The sequence below is a fragment of the Hypanus sabinus genome, chromosome 10 (assembly GCF_030144855.1).
Source record: "Hypanus sabinus isolate sHypSab1 chromosome 10, sHypSab1.hap1, whole genome shotgun sequence".
Classification (NCBI taxonomy): Eukaryota; Metazoa; Chordata; class Chondrichthyes; order Myliobatiformes; family Dasyatidae; genus Hypanus; species Hypanus sabinus.
The window spans coordinates 97,345,047-97,363,929 of NC_082715.1; the positions used below are offsets into that span (position 1 = coordinate 97,345,047).

General features: G+C 38.0%; 1 protein-coding gene and 1 long non-coding RNA gene across 3 annotated transcripts in view; one reads left to right on the forward strand and one right to left on the reverse strand.

Annotated features, from left to right (window-relative positions):
• The window catches only part of LOC132400873 (uncharacterized), a 33,268-nt gene extending 25,903 nt beyond the window's left edge, over positions 1 to 7,365 (forward strand). Inside the window, exon 3 of the long non-coding RNA XR_009514419.1 lies at positions 7,274 to 7,365. This is a non-coding gene — a long non-coding RNA (uncharacterized LOC132400873). The remainder of the gene's footprint in view (positions 1 to 7,273) is intronic.
• lca5 (lebercilin LCA5) overlaps positions 4,496 to 18,883 on the reverse strand; it is a 69,167-nt gene continuing 54,779 nt past the window's right edge. Inside the window, exons 7-8 of one of the 2 annotated variants that reach the window (XM_059982362.1) lie at positions 17,367 to 17,511; positions 4,496 to 8,367 (exon numbers count right to left, since the gene is read on the reverse strand). In XM_059982362.1, the coding sequence (XP_059838345.1) occupies positions 7,625 to 8,367; positions 17,367 to 17,511 (888 nt within the window). In that variant the 3' untranslated portion in view covers positions 4,496 to 7,624. The remainder of the gene's footprint in view (positions 8,368 to 17,366; positions 17,512 to 18,883) is intronic. The other variant, XM_059982363.1, reaches the window with a different exon arrangement.

Consider the following 18,883-nt stretch of genomic DNA (forward strand, 5'->3'; position numbering starts at 1 on the left):
ATGTTTCAGGCTGAACCCCTTCGTCAGTTGGGCCAAATGGTTTCGACCTGATCATCAATCTTAATCTTTTTCATAGATGCTGGCTGGGCTGCTGAGTTCTTCCAGTACTGTGTGTGTGTGTTGCTCATGTTCAAAATTGAGAAGGATCAGGTCATGAATCTAGTGGAATAATCTTCAGTTCCCTGAATGAATGCCTCAAACAAGACTGTGTGGGCTTCCTCCAGGTGCTCTGGTTTTCAACACCATCAGAACAAGCCGCACATTTGTTTGATATATCACTCACATTGCTCCACTTGACATTGAATACAGTCTTCCTCCTCAGTCAAGTGCTGCTGCATGGCTGTCTGAAAGGACTATTAGAGGGGAGAAGTGATTGCATAATGAGGGGAACTTGGAGGCAAGAATGAAGTAAGTGTAAGAGCATCATCAACTATCATGGCCATGGATACCATGGCCATGGATGTCTTGGAATCTATATCAGTCTGCCCAGATTGCTCAAGTCGTTGATCAGGAGCTACCGACGAAGATGGTGCACAGTCTTCTGCACATTAGTGTGTTGGTCGGTTTCTTATATTTGTCATGTGCAATTCAATGGCAGCCTGTGGAAAGCATGAGAGATAGGTGTGAGATCTGGAGCATTGGAATGTATGTGAGGTTTCGGTTGAATATAAGAATGTTAGCTAAACGTCCTGATTGATGGAATTCCTGACAGATGACTGTTGTCGTGTATTGGATAGTGTACGGTGTCCAGTGGTGTAGCAGTTCAAAAGGGTTTTAACCACTCTGTGAGGTCTTCTAAACACAGGCTCTGGCACTGGCCTAGGGTTCATCACCCTCACACTGACAATGATTCAGACTCTGGAGGACTTCCTGTCCACATGTGGTTATAAGATTTCTAGATGCTGTTTCCCACTCTTTCGTCAAGACAATCAAATGTGTAGCAATAGACAGAAGAATTCACTTTCTCCTCCATGCCTCTTCCAATCTTCTGGAACCCATGGTATGGTTTCTGCTGCAAGTGCCAGCACTGCACATATTTGGTTTAAAAAATTACAAACATCTTGAGAAGCAGGCATACCTTCAGTCAGCAACATCCAACGACAACAGGTTTAACCATTTACAAAATTATCTTCCTGAACGCTCACCTCACGCAAATAGGAGGAGTTTGATGCTAATATACTGACAAGGTTGTAGCACAACATGTTCTGTATCATCCACCAGATGAAAAGGTGCAAGGTTGGATTATTTACATTTCACATTTTTATCTCGGCACACATTTTCTAGCAGTGTTCAATTTATACCCATTTTAAAATGTCTTCCACATTCCAGTGAGAATAGGTGATTCAGCACTGCCATCTACTGGTGTTGTACCATATGACACGGAAAGATTTTGCAGAGATTCATAGATTTGAAGCAAGACATCTGCTCAGTCGATGTTTGGGGTCAATAATTGCTAATTAAATGCACTGAACTTAGAAAGCAAAATTATTTTATATACAAATATTTGATTATACTAACTACAAACTTCATTTTACTCTTCATATGATTAAGAACGTACAAAATATAAAATTGAACTTCAAAGCACAATTAGTCATACCCAGTAGCTTGCAAACATTTTTCTGATGACAGAGAATTTGCTGCAGATGAAAAAAAACATTAACTTTACAGTATATTGGAATTAAATAATATTAAAGGTATGTGTAAAACTGTATTTTGCAATTCTCCTTTTGCAGATTTCAAGACAGTCAATTCCAACAGCCAATTAGGTATATCATTCAAAGAAGACCTGAGCTATACTAGTCATAGTGAAAGTAATGTATATGTTACCCACATCTTAAATATATGCTGATTGGTAGGTTAATTGGTTATTGCAAATAACCCCTTATGTAGGTGGATGGTAAGAGAATCAGTGTAGACTCGATGGCCAAGTTAAAAAGAGTAGGGTTCCAAGGAAAAATATGGTGAATGGGATTGATGGAAATACTCAGAGCTGGCATAGACTTAAACATTCACTTCTATGTCATAAAAAAACCAGAACTATATGTGAAAGATTTCCAGCACAATGTACTGTATTGATCTTCTACAAGAAAGAATGTAATGTGGCAGTTGTAGTTCAAGGATGGCCATTGAAATAACACCTGGAATGGATGGATTGTATTATAAGGAAAGGTTGTATAGACCAGGCTTGCATTTACTAGAGGTCAAAGAGAAATAGGTGACTTGATTGAAGCATACTTATGGACTTGACTAGTGAATGTAGAGAGGATTTTTCCTTGTTGGAGAATCCAGAACTTGGTCACTGTTTAGAAAGTATTGTAACCCATTTATCAGGGTATATTATTTTTCTCTCACAGTCGCAGATTTTGGAATTTTCTTCCCCAAAGGACAGTACAATGTACTTAAAAGCAGAAGCAGATTTGTTGGCCAACTTCTGCTCCTAATTTGTATAGTTGCATGAACATAACAGACCTGCAGGTACCTGAAAGCCAAGGGCCAACAAAACCCAAGAATCTTGTGACCTAGAGAACAGGTCAGGTGGAAAGAGTGCAGCAGTTCTGGCTTCTCTCTGATAACCATAATATGGATGGTTTCATCCGGCCTGTTATAACCTAAACTTCTAGGGATCAAATAGACTCAGTGCCAAAAATGCTGTGCTCTTATTGAGGCAGTTAACTCTCTTTAGAAGGAGCACTTTCAAGATCTCTTTTGACACAAATCCATTGATTCCATTCTATAGCACAATCTGTCAACTATCTTAGCAGTACCCCAACAATGAAAGAAGCAATCAAAATTACTGGCACAAATTCAATCACACCCTTCAGGAAGAAACCAAGACCGGGGTTGGTTGGGGGGGGGGGGGCTCAGCTACATTGTAATCATAACCATTCTCAAAAAGTGGGACAACTTTTACTGGTGTAATTGGAGAATATTCTTGCTGAGGATTACAGTGAATGACATGACAGGAATCCTCCCCAACTGCTCCACCTAGTGGCCAATGAGTTTTCTCAGAATCACATAATGAATTTAGTCTGCCAGTAGACTCAATGGGCACAATCTTCTGTACTGTCATCCAGCTATAGTACGTGGATGTGCTTGCGATCAAACCCTAAACCTTAGCTGATTTTTTTCAGCAAAGAATATGAGGGAATGTGTCTTACATTAAACATTCATAAGATGAAGGTCTTAACCAACTTGATTGTAATGACATTGATGCAGTACATCAGGACCACCTCAAATCCCTGATAAATGTGGATCAATTCCCACATTGCTCCATCCACTCATAGACCGATGACAAAACCCACCACCATCTCCACAGTGCAAGTGAAACCTTCACCTGGCTGAGTAAAAGAATGTTTGGTAACCAAGTGAACAAATGAGTGCAAACAAAATGATCCTTTTTCACTTCAAAGTCATAGACAACCTATGACAGACCCTTCAAAGCAACAGAGAAGTATCACTAATGCTATCTCTAAAAAATTCTAACCATATATTGGCAAGAAGGGCAATTCAATGTCCTTTCCCAGACCAACATTAGGTTGCAATCATGATCAACTAATTCTGAAAGGCTGGGCTCTCCAAAATGACTTCAATCTCTATATTGCCAAGAGGACAGAAAAACACTTTAAGAATGTCCCTCAAACTATCTTCATATTCTTGGAGCCAAAACTTTTGAATCCCTCTGAGAAGCACACATGGAATTCAGCCAGGAAAAGCCTAAAGAACATACAATGATCTGAACTGCCCACCAGCTCATTCCATCAAGCTTTATCTGCCCCACCTATGGCTGAATCTGTGGGTCTATATTGAAATCATCTGTCATACGAGAACTAATAAAACAATAACAAAATCAAGTCATGCTCAACTCTAAGGAACTGTATAAAAAAGACAGACTTGACAGGTAGTTGCAAGAGATACATAATAGATACATAATAAAAAGTTAAGGGAGCAATGGGTTTTGGATTACTTCTATTTAGAACTACTGCTTCTGTGGAAGATTAACACAAATTTGAAATAGTTTCTAGTTGGTGTTCAGTGAGTGCTGCAACTTCAATTTTTTAAAATTTAAAATGGCTATCCAAGTCAAGCTAAGCATCAGCTCATCAGTTTGTATAGAAGTAGCATTGTACATTGTCTTTCACAAGTGACAAATCTTATCATAGGTTCCTGATTTAACATGTAATCAGTTACACCATTTTTTTTGCGGTCAGCCAATAAGCAGATTAAAAGACCTTGAAATGTCCATGTGTTCATTCTCTTTGGGTGCAATCCCCTTTAGGAAATTGTAACAACAGTAACAGAGGTAATATAGACATTCACATAATAGAATTGTCACTCTTGATCAAAACTGAATCTTCAGAGATGTTAACTGTTTAGTGCTGTACTTGAATTCACAGTAATTTCCACCATGTGGAACAAGTAATTCTACATTCAGGGAATGTCTAAGTTATTTGGTAAAGTTAGCTAGAACAACAAAGTAGGCAATGGAATTATCAAATACAATTCACAGTTGAACTTTATTTTTAGGATCAAATATGTAGCATAATAGTAAGGTAAGCAGAAATTAACAAATGGTTTAAAACGGTATAAAAATACAATGTGGCAATAAATAGGCATTTATAACTACTTGACCTATTCTCTGGAAATTGCACAATCAAAATGTATAGTCATTAACAGGCAAACGGCTTTGGAAACTTAGTCATCATTAGGAACTAATCAGCAAGTGCTCCATGATAAAAGTAAAATTTTGCAGTAAATCAGACTGTTCTGAATTGCATTTTAAGCAGCTAAATGAAGAATAAACCAAACCCTTTATCTAACAGACCTTCATATTTGCCAGTAATCATTCTTATAAAATACCATATCAAAATAATAAAATTACTAACAAGTTCCTAACAATTATGGCTTGCTACACCGTTGGCCACCCTGATGGCAAGTGCTACATATTTTTTTTAAATTAAAGGTCAAAATCTTTTTTTTAGGAAACAAAATCTTTACTCAAAAGTCATATCTCACACAAGTATATTAAATGCTTTTGAAGAAACATTTTGGGAAATGCAACATTAATCATGGAATTCAAAGTATATAAATAACAATTTTTCTGCTCTTGTTCTTTACCTCACATGCCCATTTGGTCTGGTTGGTTGGTGGCATCCGTCGGTCTCGAGAGACCATGGATCTGCGCCTGGAGTTTCCAAGGCGCAGGCCTGGGCAGGGTTGTATGGGAGACCGGCAGTTGCCCAAGCTGCAGGCCTTCCCCTCTCCACGCCACCGATGTTGTCCAAGGGAAGGGCACTAGGACCCATGCAGCTTGGCACTGGTAACTTCGCAGAGCAATGTGTTGTTAAGTGCCTTGCTCAAGGACACGAACACCCTACCTCAGCTGAGGCTCGAACCAGTGACCTTCAGGTTACTAGTCTGATGCCTTGCCCACTAGGCCATGTGCCAACACATTTGGTCTAAATAACAATTATTTAGTGTCTTGAAAGTTAAATATTAAGTACTTCTAATGTCTATTCACTTTATAAGAATTGTATCAGGAGTGAAGGAGCACAGTAAACATTGGAAATAATCATCAGCAGGATCACAAGGCTGCAGAGAATCCCTTTCTAACTGTTCTTTAAAATAGATTAATGATGTCATCCTTTTCTCCTGATACAGACCCAGAAAATACTTTATATTACTGTAGATAGCATGATACAATGGTCGGTGAACTTATATATTTTATATTAAGAACAAATTAACAATTGGAAGTTTATCCCACCTTGAAAATACATTATGCTACACCTCATACATAGAAAAGGGATGAGAAACAGAGAAACTGATGATCAAGCTATATTTTTTCATTCATTTAAATGAAGGCTTTCAGTTAAAATACTCCTTATTTCACAGTGGCCTCTACTGTATTATCTGGCGAACAATTCAGAGTTAACTAGAATTTACTGCTTAGGGGCTAAATTTGCTTTATCTCACTTTTCTTACCCATGTAGTGTTGGACAGTGATTGAAATTATTATGACAAATAAACTGTTCATTTGATGTATCAGGATTGTCTTTTGTATCCACTTGTCATTGTATAAAACTCCCCTAATATTTTTATTTCCCTTTACCTGCTCTGGAATTAATAGTTACAACTTTCTTCAATAAATCAATCACCTAACATTATTTATGGAGGTTTTCAATATAGCCTTCAAGTAGATATTGCTATAGGGATCAGACCTGAACCCAAAACTGTAAGTTTCCAACGAGCCCATTGATTCATAACAATATAAGTGCTTCCCAATTGATTTGTTCGCTATAACGTGGCAACAGATTATTTCAGTTTTCATTCATGGTTCTATTCCATCATTTCTCTACCTATACAACGTTGGTCAGAAGATTATAGGTTTCCTAGATTGTACATCAGAGCTTGTACCCAGAGAAGGCACAAACACTAAAAAACATGTAAAGGAGGATTTGTCTCCCGAAGCTTACTGTTAGTTTTGAATTGGATAGAGTGGAGATGCAGAGACATCTTGGTCAGAGCACATTTGATAGAACCTTTCTTCAGGGATCTGTAGGAGACTCCTTGAGGCCAAAGCAGAACAGATTATGCTACACAAAATTCACTGTATTGACACAGGATATCTGAACTATAAATTTCAGCAATGGAGCAGAGGTGAATGTGAACCTACAATATACAGTTGGAGGCAACTAAAACTGCAGAAGTAAAATAATTGCCAGATACCAGCAAACCTTTAAAACTAATATCCAACAAAAATGAAAATAGGACAAGAATAGAAGCTAATACTGCTTTCCATAGAATGGGACAAAAGAACAATTGATCAGATGAAGCTAACCAGCCAAGGGTTCAGAGGAAGGCTGCCTTGTTGCAATCTGCATGCATATGGGCTCGACACTTCTGGGCCAGTGCTTTTAACTCTGATTCTAACCTTGGACTCACTATTGAATATAAGAGCATTCCATATTATCCTGAGCTGAGAGATTTGATTCACTTCACATCTACTCCCTCAGCTTTGCAGTAGCCTTGGCTACTGTATCTAGTGTAACTTCATTTAATTAAACATTGAAGTTTAGGAGGGCTATTTTCTCAAACTTTTATTTTATTATAATCTAATTATTGCTATAACTTAAATGTGTATTTAAATAAATTTATAAATGTTGGTAATTTTTTTAAAAAAATTATAGAAACATTTAAATATTAATCAGAGGCTCATGGAAACACTTGAAAACGTGAATCAACAGAGAGCCATCTATGGTTTTGTCATCCCTTGCAGATGGACAATGATGGTGTTGACAAGAGGATACTGAATCATGCGACTACAGAAGTGGTACCACAGGCTTACTGTGAGTGAATGTGGGATACAGGCTAATTTAGAAAATAAACTGTAATTTCACAAAATGGATCAATATGCCTACAATTGGCAGGCATATATAAATCATTAATTTAGAAACTTTTTAAATAAAGATAAACATTTTATATTTTGATATAAATACCTTTTAACAATCTGAGCTAAACTAATCACTAAGTTAGTTCACTTTGGAAAGTTTGTAGATGTAGTGTTGAATATATTACTGTTTTCTGTGGGAAGGCTCCATATGTAAATAACATTATAACACTTCTGTTTTCACAATACTACCTCTTCTATTTCATCCTCAAGGGAATCAATTGCTTTTATGGCTGGCTTCACTGAGGTGTACTTGGAGCGGTGACGATTGGAACTGGTGATAGCATCAGTAAAGACATGATCACCCATCTCATTTTTCCTTGTGTGCGAGCTTGTTTTTTCCCAAGGGAAGGGGTTGCTATTCCAATTAGATTTCTGTATAGGGTTTAATAGTACATCATCCTCCTTAGAGGTGAATCTAACACCACTCCCAGAACCAAACAACTGATCTATCAAGTTAGGCCTTTTGTCTTTAACAGGAATGTCAAAATAACCATTAGTTTGTTCCTCTTTGTTATTGCCCTTCAGAATAACAGGTCCGGGTCTCCCATTTCCTTTCCCAAAGGAGGGTGCATACGTGCCAAAACTCAGCTCATTACCTATATCTGTGGTCTTGTAGTTTCTACGACCATAAGTCTCTGCTGGTGTTTGTTCCGACTCTTGAAAGTTCCTGTTTTTCTGCAATCTTTCTGGGGAGTTGTTGCCAATGGAAAATGTGTAAGTAGTATTTTCATGTGGAGAAAACAAGGAATTTTCACTGGTTTCTTCATCGATCTCTCGCATCTTTGCCAACAGGATTTCTTTTTTACGCCTTTCATCCATTTTTTCTGAGTTTTCATGTTCTTCTTCTCTAAATTTTGTTCCTTTCTTTTTCTCTTTTTCTTTCTCCTCAGTTTTTCTTTCTTGCTCTTCCTGCTCCCATTCTGTAAATCCAAAAGAAAGTCTCAGATGATCAGTTTCTTCTTCGCCATTTCTGAGCAGCATAATATACAAACATATCACTTTCTGCTTAAGTTTAATTTGGAGCATATTTAAGATTTATTCAACAAAAAAATGATAGCTACAATCTGAATCTATCAAAGTGCAATAATTGGGCAAGGATGTGTCTAATAGTAAGGCTTAGAACACCTTCTAAGTTTACAGACTGCAAACATTTTGTGCCCCTAGTTGTAGAAGTCTAAATAAAATTCTTACTGTACTTTAAACAAAATTTAATATGACTTAATAAACACAAGTGTTTTCAAATGAAAGCATATCATTTGATATGAACAACTGACAACTTGCCAGCTAACAGTTGTAATCTGTTACCCTGATTATCTGAAGTGCCCATCTATGGTTTTAATTTATTCATTTGATTTCAGCTTCCAAAAGCCACAAAATTTAAACTCAGTTCTTGCAGCAAAGTAGTACTTTAATGTATTTTTGTCAGGTTCTGCTGTTAATAGCAAGTCAAAACATGGCAAAAGGAGCTCCAGTAGTTATTCCTGGGAGTGTTGCCAGTTTCTCAATATAGAATTATAGATTTTGGTTGCATAACAGTGTGGGTGGGAATAAAAGCTTTAACTATTATATTTTTGGAAAGGTTTAAAATTAAAGTCTGTCAATAAAAAATGTACTTTGTTCATTACGTAGGAGGAATTTTAATGGGGCATGTGAAATGATGCACAATACCATAATATTTCCTTACTTGGGCAGTTTGTAGGTGACTCAGTTTTAAAACTTTTAATAAAAAAAATCCATGTGCACTATTTGTGAAGAGACTCTAAATAGAATTGGTATTTTGATTTAATTGGATCCATAGGGCAAGTGGATTAAAGGCTACAGGAACATGGAACACCCTGAGATGGACTGAAAATGCATATATATGTTGAAATATAGATTGAAAAAATATACTCCATATGCTTACATTGTTTCTTTTTTTCTCCTAAAGGAAATTATTATCCTGATTCCAGTGGACAAATGCCATATACTGTAACTCAAGACTTATCAGCTATTATAGATAGAAATAGAGTCCAGATTTTTAGTAAGATTATTTTAAGCATTAGCACAATACCATATTAATTATTAGCAACTTAAATGCCTAGCTTGAAACTTAATCCCCCACTTTCTAATCATACTTACTGTGAAGAGCTGACAGGCAGAGAGGGATGGGCAAGTTATTCACTCTGAGGTCACCAAGTGGCCTGTTCAGCTCTTCACAGGCCAGGCCAGTTTTTAAACTGGCTCTATACAATTAAAGCCTGAGAAATATAAAGACGAAGTAGACAAAACTGAAGATCTTGTTAGAAAAGATACATTTCAATGGAAGTTACCTTCATCTTTAAAAGCCACTGGGATGCACAGTTTGCACTAGCAAAGCTTAATTAATGAATAAAATGAGGGTGGCACAGCGAATAGAACTAAAGCCTCTCAACTTCAGCCGCTTGGCAGTACTCAAAGAATATCCTTGGAGGGTGATTCAGTGAGGCAATGTAGGTGGAATTTAGGAATATGTTAATAATTACATCGATGGGATGGCACTATAGGACTCCAATGGTCAACAGAATTGCAAGAACAACTAAGTAGGGAAATCACTGATAGCTGTAAGAATAATTAGGATGTAGCAGTAGCTGACATTGATTGGGACTGCCATAGTGCAAAGAGCTTGGAGGGAGCAGAATTATTAAATATGTCCTGGAAAGTTTTCTTAAATAGTACATCTGTGACTAGTGATATTCTGCAGGACTGCTGCTTACACTGTATGGTGTACATGACTTGGATGAAAAAGTAGATGGCTGGGTTAGCAAGTTTACAGACCATGCAAAGATTGGTGGCTTCGTGGATGGCAGAGATAATTGCTAAAAGATACAGCAGGAGATCAGGTCAGATATCACACATTAATTGTATATGGAGTTCAATCCGGCCAAGTGTGAGGTCCTCCATTTTGAGATATCAAATTTGAAGGGGTGGTACACAGTTAATGAGAGGGACCCTTAACAGCATTGATGTTTAGTGGTATCTAGGGGTCTATGTCCACAGCTCCTAAAGGTGGCTTCACAGTTTGATACTGTGGTAAAGAAAGCACATGACATGCTTGTGCACTAAGTTCAAGAATCAAGAGGTATTGCAGCAGCTTTATAAAACTGGTTAGGCCACATATGGAGTATTGTATTCATTTCTGGTCACCCTATTATAGGAAAGATTTGGATATCTTGGAGAAGAGGTTTACCAAAATGCTGCCCAGATGTGCTCAACTGATACTCTTTTCTCCAGGGTTGAAATGTCTAATATTACAGCAATTAAGGTGAGGTGGGCAAGTTTAAAAAAAACCTGAAATGTGCTGCCAGTTCTGGTAGTGGAGGCAAATATGAGAGGGGTTTAAGAGGCTTACATGAATGTACAAAATATGGGCATTAGTTGCCTGTTTAATTAGTTCAGCACAATATTGTGTACTGAAGGGCCCAGTACTGTGCTGTACTGTTCAATGTTCAGTGACCATAATTCTATTAGTTTCAAAATAACTATGAAAAGAAACAAGACTGGTCCACAATCCTAAACTGAGGGAAGGTAAATTTTGAGGGCAGTAGGCAGGAACTTATAAAGGTTGATTGGGAGAGGCTGCTTATGGGCAAAGGGAAGTCTGGCAGGAGTGAGGCCTTTGAAAATGAAATGGGAGAAGAGTTCAGGGCAACACATTTTGTTAGAGAGAAAGGCATGGCCAGAAGAATGAGGGAACCTTGATTGATGAGGGATATTGTGGCAATGGTCTGTGGGAAAGGGAAAAAGAGGCATGTGTCAAGTATAGGCAACTACAATAAAGCAAAGTTCTTGAGAGTTCAAAAGAATTAGGAATACACGTAAGAGAGAAATCAGTAAAGCAGAGGACAAGAGATAGCTTTGACAGATAATGAAGATTCTAAGAGCTGTAAAAAAAGGAACTAAGGAAAGAATAGATCTTTTTGATGAATGATATGGTTGTCTATGTATGGACCCTTAATAAATGGGTGAGCTATTAAATGAATATTTGTCATTTGTATTTATGGTGGGAAAAGTCATGGAAATTATAGAATTTTTAAAAATGACTGATAATGCATTGGAGTATATACATTTTACAACAGAGGTGCTGGTGGTCATAAGGCATATCATGGGGTTGCCTTTATCAGACAGAGCATTGAGTACAAGCGTTAGGACCTCATGTTGAAAATACTATATACAAGACATTGATGAGACCACACTTGGAACACTGTTTCCCAGCAGCAGGCATGATGCCAATAAGCTAGAAAGGATGCAGAAAAGATCCACAAGGATGTTACTGGGACTGGATGATATAGACAATATGATTAAAGGAGAGGGGCCCTCGGAGATATCTAAAATCATGAGAGGTATAGGTAATGATGAGGCACGTAGGAGACCTTAGGCACATGAATATGCAGAGAATGGAGGGATATGGGCCCTATACAAGCAGGTGTATATTTATTTAAGTGTCATTAGCTAAAGTAGTTTGAGACAAATTCATGGACTGAAGAGCCCCTTCCTGTGCTGTAGTGTTCTATGTTCCAATTCTGGAATCATTTAAGAACTAATTGCATGGGGCTTTAGGATCTTTGGACCCTTTTGGATAAATGTGGATCACCATCTCATCCCAAAATTAAAATAAGAACATGATATTTTATTCTGTGCAGCTTGATCTCTTTTTCCCTTTTGGGACAATGAACACAAAGTTCCTTTGTGTGCATATCACGGACGATCTAACCTGTACCACAACATTTCTTCGTTAGTCAAGAAATCACAACAGTGTCTGAGGAGAATGAGGTGTGCAAGGCTCCCCCATTCTGACAGGTTTGTACAGGAGCACCACTGAGAGTGCCCTGTCTGGCTGCATCATTGTGTAGCATGGAGGCTAAAAGGCATCAGACCATGAGACCTTACAGAAGATAGTAAAAACCACCAGGAGGATCACCAGGTCTCCCGTTCCCCCCTACTAAATGTATAACATTTACCAGAAGAATTGCAAATGAAGGGCCCAAAGCGTTGTTGATGATCCCCACAACCCATTCCACAATCTCTATAATCACTACCATCAGGAAGGGGGTACAGAAGCATCATGACGCAGAGAGAGGTGAGTGCATGGAGTGGGCTGCCGGCAACGGTGGTGGAGGCGGATATGATAAGGTCATTTAAGAAACTCGTGGATAGGTACATGGAGCTCAGAAAAATAGAGGGCTATGAGTAACCCTAGGTAATTTCTAAGGTAAGGACAATTTCGACACAGCTTTGTGGGCCAAAGGGCCTGTATTGTGCTGTAGGTTTTCTATGTTTCTATGAGGAGGACTGCCAGACTAGGTGACAGTTTCTTCCCTTGGGCTATGAGACTAATGAATATCCTGCCACCACTGAGGTTGCATCAATAGGTTAGCATGCTGTTATTATATACTGTACTGTTCACCTATGCTGCCTACATTTTGAATTGTATTTTATTAATTTGTTTATGGTAATATTTTGGTTTGTGTATGTGCTGTGTGTGTTAATATATTTTGTGGAGGGTGCACTGTGGTTCGGAGAAACATTGTTTCATTTGGTTGTACATGTACAGACAGATGACAATGATCTTGAACTTGTACAACAACCTATTCAGTCCAGTTTCCATAGCTCTGTATCTATTTCATTTTTTTAAGCAATCATTAATTATCTCTGCTTCCACGATCATAATGAGAATCAAGATCCTGGTTATTACAGCTAGATGTCTTCAAAAGGAAGTCATCACCCCTCCTCCTACATTTCTTACCCAAAGCCTTTAATTTGTGCTTGGTCTGTCTGTGCTTATATCATTAGCTCATAGCAGCAGTAGCTTCCAGTTGCTATTTATAGCAAATGGCAGGAGTTTTTTTTCCCCTACGTGTCTTTTTTTGTTGAAGATTATCAGATCAGTTAGTCTCTTTTAAATTCAATTGAAGTTTCCCAAGGGAATTCACTTCAATGCCTGTCTTCCTGATTTACATTATAACTGTCATGTTGCCTAATCACGATTATACTATGTAACTATTTAGCTGCAGTCTATTATTAAACTTAGTGCCTGTAGCAAGGACTGAATTCCTTTGCTTCACACATCAGTCAAGTGTAATCTCCATCTTTGAATCACTGTATCCATGGTGCAGTAAAAGCATGAGTCATCCTGTAGCAATAGCACTTATAACTAAGAAACCTTTTCAAAGCTCTCATGGAAGGGCCTAGTTCACTGCTAAGGTCAGGTCTGAGAAGGTGATTTTGAAGCAAAAATTTGATTCAGTAAGCAGTAGTCAAAAAAATTTCTGTAGATTGCTAATGCTGAAAACACAGTTTTACATGGATTTCCTACTACAGTTATTGAAGTACCAGGAGTTTTCAAAATAATATTTGGCACTAGTAGTGTCAAAATCTCCACCTGAATTTTGGATCCGAATTCCATGAATAACCTGTGTGGGAAATACGCTTATACTAATTAAGCAACATTAGATTATACTGATTTGATTCAGCATGTATCTATCAAGTTGCATTAATCTGAAAGTTTGTTTACTTGAAATAAAACAATTGAACTATTCTTATCAGACCTAACCAGTGCTTTAAAAGGGATTTTCAGAGCTTGATTATCCCTCCCCCCACCACCAGAGGTCAATACCCATGAGATCCAGAAGTTAGTAAATGGGAACCAAAATTGGCTTGGTGATGGGAAATAGAGAATGATGGTAAATAACTGTTTTTGTATTTAGATGTTAGTGACTTTTGATGTTCATAGGAATAGTTCTTGTAATACATGTGAATGATTTGGTGTGGATATAGGAGACAGGATCAGTACAATTGCAGATGATCCCCTCCTGTTAGGCCATTTGTGGCATCTTATTTTTCATCCTTTCTACTTCTCTTCCAATATTTATATCTGTGCACTTGTAATGCTACTGTGACAATGTAATTTCCTTTGGGATCAATAAAGTATCTAAAGTAAAGTGAATAGTGGAGTGGTTCATCGTGTGATGGGTGGTCTTAGGTTGCAGAGGCTTTAGCAACAATCTTTCAGAAATCATGGTGCCAGAGGACTGGAGGATTGCCAATGTCACTCCACTCTTAAAGAAGGGAGGAAGGCAGCAGAAAGGATATTATGGATCAGTTAGCCTGACCTCAGTGGCTGGGAAGAAGTTGGAGTCAATTGTTAAGGATGAGGTTATTGAGTACTTGGTGACACAGGACAAAGTCAGCATGGTTTCCTTAAAGGAAAATCTTGCCTGATGAGCCTGTTGGAATTCTTTGAGGAGATTACAAGTAGGATAGATAAAGGGGATGCAGTGGATGTTGTATATTTGGGCTTTCAGAAGGCTTTTGACTAGGTGCTACACATGAGCTGCTTACCAAGTTAAGAGCCCATGGTATTATAGAAAAATTACTAACATAATTAGAGCATTCGCTGATTGGTAGGAGGTAGCAAATGGGAATAAAAGGATTTTTTTTGGTTGGCTGCCAATGACTAGAGGTGTTCTGCAGGGGTCGGTGTTAGGACTGCTTCTCTTTATGCTGTACATCAATGATTTAAATGATGGAAGAGTTGGCTTTGTTGCCAAGTTTGCCGATGATATGAAGATTGGTGGAGGGGCAGTGAGTGTTGAGGAAAAAGGTAGACTGCAGAAGGACTTGGACAGATTAAGAGAGTGGGCAAGAGAGTGGCAAATGAAATATAATGTTGGAAAATACATGATCATGCACTATGGTAGTAGAAATGAATATGCAGTCTATTTTTTAAATGAGGAGAAAATCCAAAAATCTGACATGCAAAGGGACTTGGGAGTCCTCATGCAGAACACCCTAAAGTTTAACTTGCAGGTTAAGTCGGTGGTGAGGAATACAAATGCAATGTTAGCATTCATTTAAAAAAGTCTAGAATACAAGAGCAGGGATGTGGTGCTGAGACTTTATAAAGGCACTGGTGAAGCCTCACCTTGAGTACTGTGAACAGTTTTGGGCTCCTCATCTGAAAAGGGATGTGCTGGCACTGGAGAGGGTCCAGAGGAGGTTCACGAGGATGATTGGGAATAAAAGGGTTATTATACAAGAGATGTTTGATGACTCTGGGTCCGTACTGGCTGGAATTTAGAAGGATTGTGGGGGGGGGGGGGGGGGCAGAATCTCAAGACAACCTTTCGAATGTTGAAAGGCTTTGACAGAGTAGATGTGGAAAGGAGGTAAGGAGGTTTCCCATGGGGGGGGGGAATCTAGGACAAGTGGGCACAGCCTCAGGAGAGAGGCATCCATTGAAAACAGATGCAGAGATATTTCTTTAGCCAGAAGGTGGTGAATTTCTGGAATTTGTTACTACTCTCTATCCATGTACCTATTCAAATGTCTTTTAAACATTGTCATTATACCCTTCCTCTAGCAGCTCATTCCCTATACCCACTGTCCTGCTTTAAAAAAAATACTCCTTAGGCTTTTTTTTAAAAGAAATATCTTTGCCTGCTCCCCTTAAATTTGGGTTCCCTGTTGTTACACTTCCCTGTCTTGGTTGTATAGAGGAATTATCATCACCTATATGCTATCTACCATTATTAGCCCCTTGTTTTTCTTTACTACTTTTCCTTAATTCCTGCTCCAGTTTAAACTAATTCTGCTACCATTTCACATTGCTTATCATATTTTATCGGTTATCATTTTTCAGGTATATAAGAGGAAGCTCTAAAAATTTGAGTTGCATTTTCATGCCAGTTTTTAAGGAGGCCATGAATATCCCATATTCTAAAATGCAGAATATCCAAAGCATTATAGAAATAAAAAACAGCACATCCTAGTCCTGCATTCCAAACCATACTCTAGATTTTTCCACTGCAATCTGTCATCTTGGGAGATAAAAGAAGATATTAGACAGGAGAGTGGATAAATATCACCTGGAAGATGAGATAAGATGGTGGTACTAAACAGGGAAAAGAGTATCTGGATTTATGCAGGAACTTGGTGGAAGGAGCTTGGAGCAGGGGTGGCCAGAAGACAGTGAACAGATCATAGGGTGGAGAAAAACACATTGGTATTGGGCAAAGTTTAACTGCTGAGGAGCAGCCTGAGTGTCATTCAAAACCTGGTCAGAAACCAGGAATTTAGAAAGATCAAAATATCCTCTAATAGATACCAGCAGAATCTCTGGTAGTGGCATGAGTGAGGTTATATCAGTAGCAAGTTCGGATCTGTCTCTATATTTGATGCAACATTTACCTCTTGAAAATAATGTGGTCTAAAAAAAATGAACATATAATGTAGTGTTCTATGTTGTCTACAGCAGCAACCTTGTAGGATGTCACATAGATATCATAAAACAATTTACAGAAACACACTAAATATGCACAAAGTACACAATTTGCCAAAATCTTAAAAAAATTATATAAATTTATTTTGTTTTACCTTGAAAAACAATTTTCAGAATAGGTTCTCTTTTAACTCATTTCTAAAATTCAAATGCCTCCCTTCTATGTTCACTTCGATGTACTATCCAAGGGATGATGAATCAGTACCACAAGCAGTTTGATTTTGCAAACCGACTTATTTCTTTGCTACATAATGAGGTGACTGGACATTGTATTCAGTGTTCTGAATGGTTATAGGAGTAAAAGGAACCAAATGCATTGTTTTCCCTTTAAGAGAACTAACAATTGCAGGAATGAAATACAAGATTCACAGATGTTACTTGATGAAAATTTTGGGAACGTAGCATATTGCATATCTGTTATATAAAGTATGAAACCTAGGATTTCTCATTTGGTGCTGGCAATGACACAACGGCAGCATTAAGAGATAATCTTACATGAATATTATCCATTAAAATTTAAAATACAGACGAATGATCCAGTAAAACTTTTTTGGAGGCCAGGATTTAGTCAATCCCTTGGGTATCTTCAATTTTACTGCAAATATTAATAAAATAAACATATACCCTTACTTTCCCTGAGCTTCTCTGCTTTTAACTCCAACCTGTGCTGTTCTTCTCTTTTCAGCTTTTCTTCCGATTCTTGCACAGGTTCTTGCATCTCCTCTCGTCTTAGACATTCTGTCCATTCTCCGTCATGGTGCTCTTGTATCTAAGAAATTTATCATGACATATTTATAGTATTAAAAGCCTAGTGGATGGAAGAGTATATTGGATTTCTAATGCAAAGAGTAATTCTGTACAAGTTCATGTGATTCCCTAATTTAAATCTCCAATTCTGGGGAAAGTACTATCCAAATAGTTTCTTGGAGATTGAGATTAAAGTCAAAGACTAACTTTGAAATTATGCTCATGATTCAAATTACAAAAAAATAATAAAATTATAAAAAAATAATTACCTCAGTTTGCAATTATCATACTATCATAACCTTTGTTTCATAATTGAATATGGAATCAGCCTCACTTGCCTATACTGTACTTATAAAAAGCATTCAGCCCCCTTGGAAGTTTTCATGTTTCATTGTTCTATGACATTGGATCAAAGTGGATTTAATTTGGCTTTTTTGACATTGATCAACATAAAGACTCTTTTCTGTCAAAGTGAAAGATCTCTACAAAGTGATCTAAATTATTCACAAACATAAAACACAAAATAATTGATTGCACAAGTATTCACCTCCTTTAATCTGACACACCAAATCATCACTGATGCAGCCGACTAGTTTTAGTAGTCACATAATTAGTTAAATGTGAATCACTGTGTGCAGTCGAGGTGCTTCAGCTGATTGTAGTAAAAATACATCTGTAACTGGTGAGTCAGTACCCCGGCAAAAAATACACCATGAGCAGAAAAGAATGCTCCAAGCAACTCTATGAAAAGGTTATTGAAAGGCACAAGTCAGGAGATGGATACAAGAGAATTTCTGAGTCACTGAATATCCCTTGGAGTTAATCAGCAAGAAAAGGAAAGAATATGGCAAAGCTGTAAATCTGCCTAGAGTAGGTCGTCCTCAAAAACTGAATGACCATGCAATAAGGGGACCAGTGAGGGAGGCCACCAAGAGACCTATGACAACTCTGGAGGAGTTACAAGCTTGACATGGGAGAGACTGTGCATACAACATTTGTAGCCCTGGTGCTTCATCAATTGCATCTCTATGGGAGAATGGCAAAGAGAAAGTCAGAGAGCATGTGGAAGACTTTGAAGCCAGCTGGAAGAAGCTTCTATGGTCTGAAGAAACCAAAATTGAGCTCTTTGGCCATCAGACTGAACGCTATGTTTGGCGTAAGCCACACATCACATATCATCAAAAACAACCATACTGTGAAGCGTGGTGGTGGCTGCATCGTGCTGTGGGGATGCTTCACTGCAGCAGATCCTGGAAGGCTTGTGAAGATAAAGGGTAAAAGGAATGCAGCAAAATACAGGGAAATCCTGGAGGAAAACCTGACACAGCCTGCAAGAGAACTGTGATTTGGGAGAAGATATTTTCCAGCAAGACAATGATCCCAAGCATAAAGTC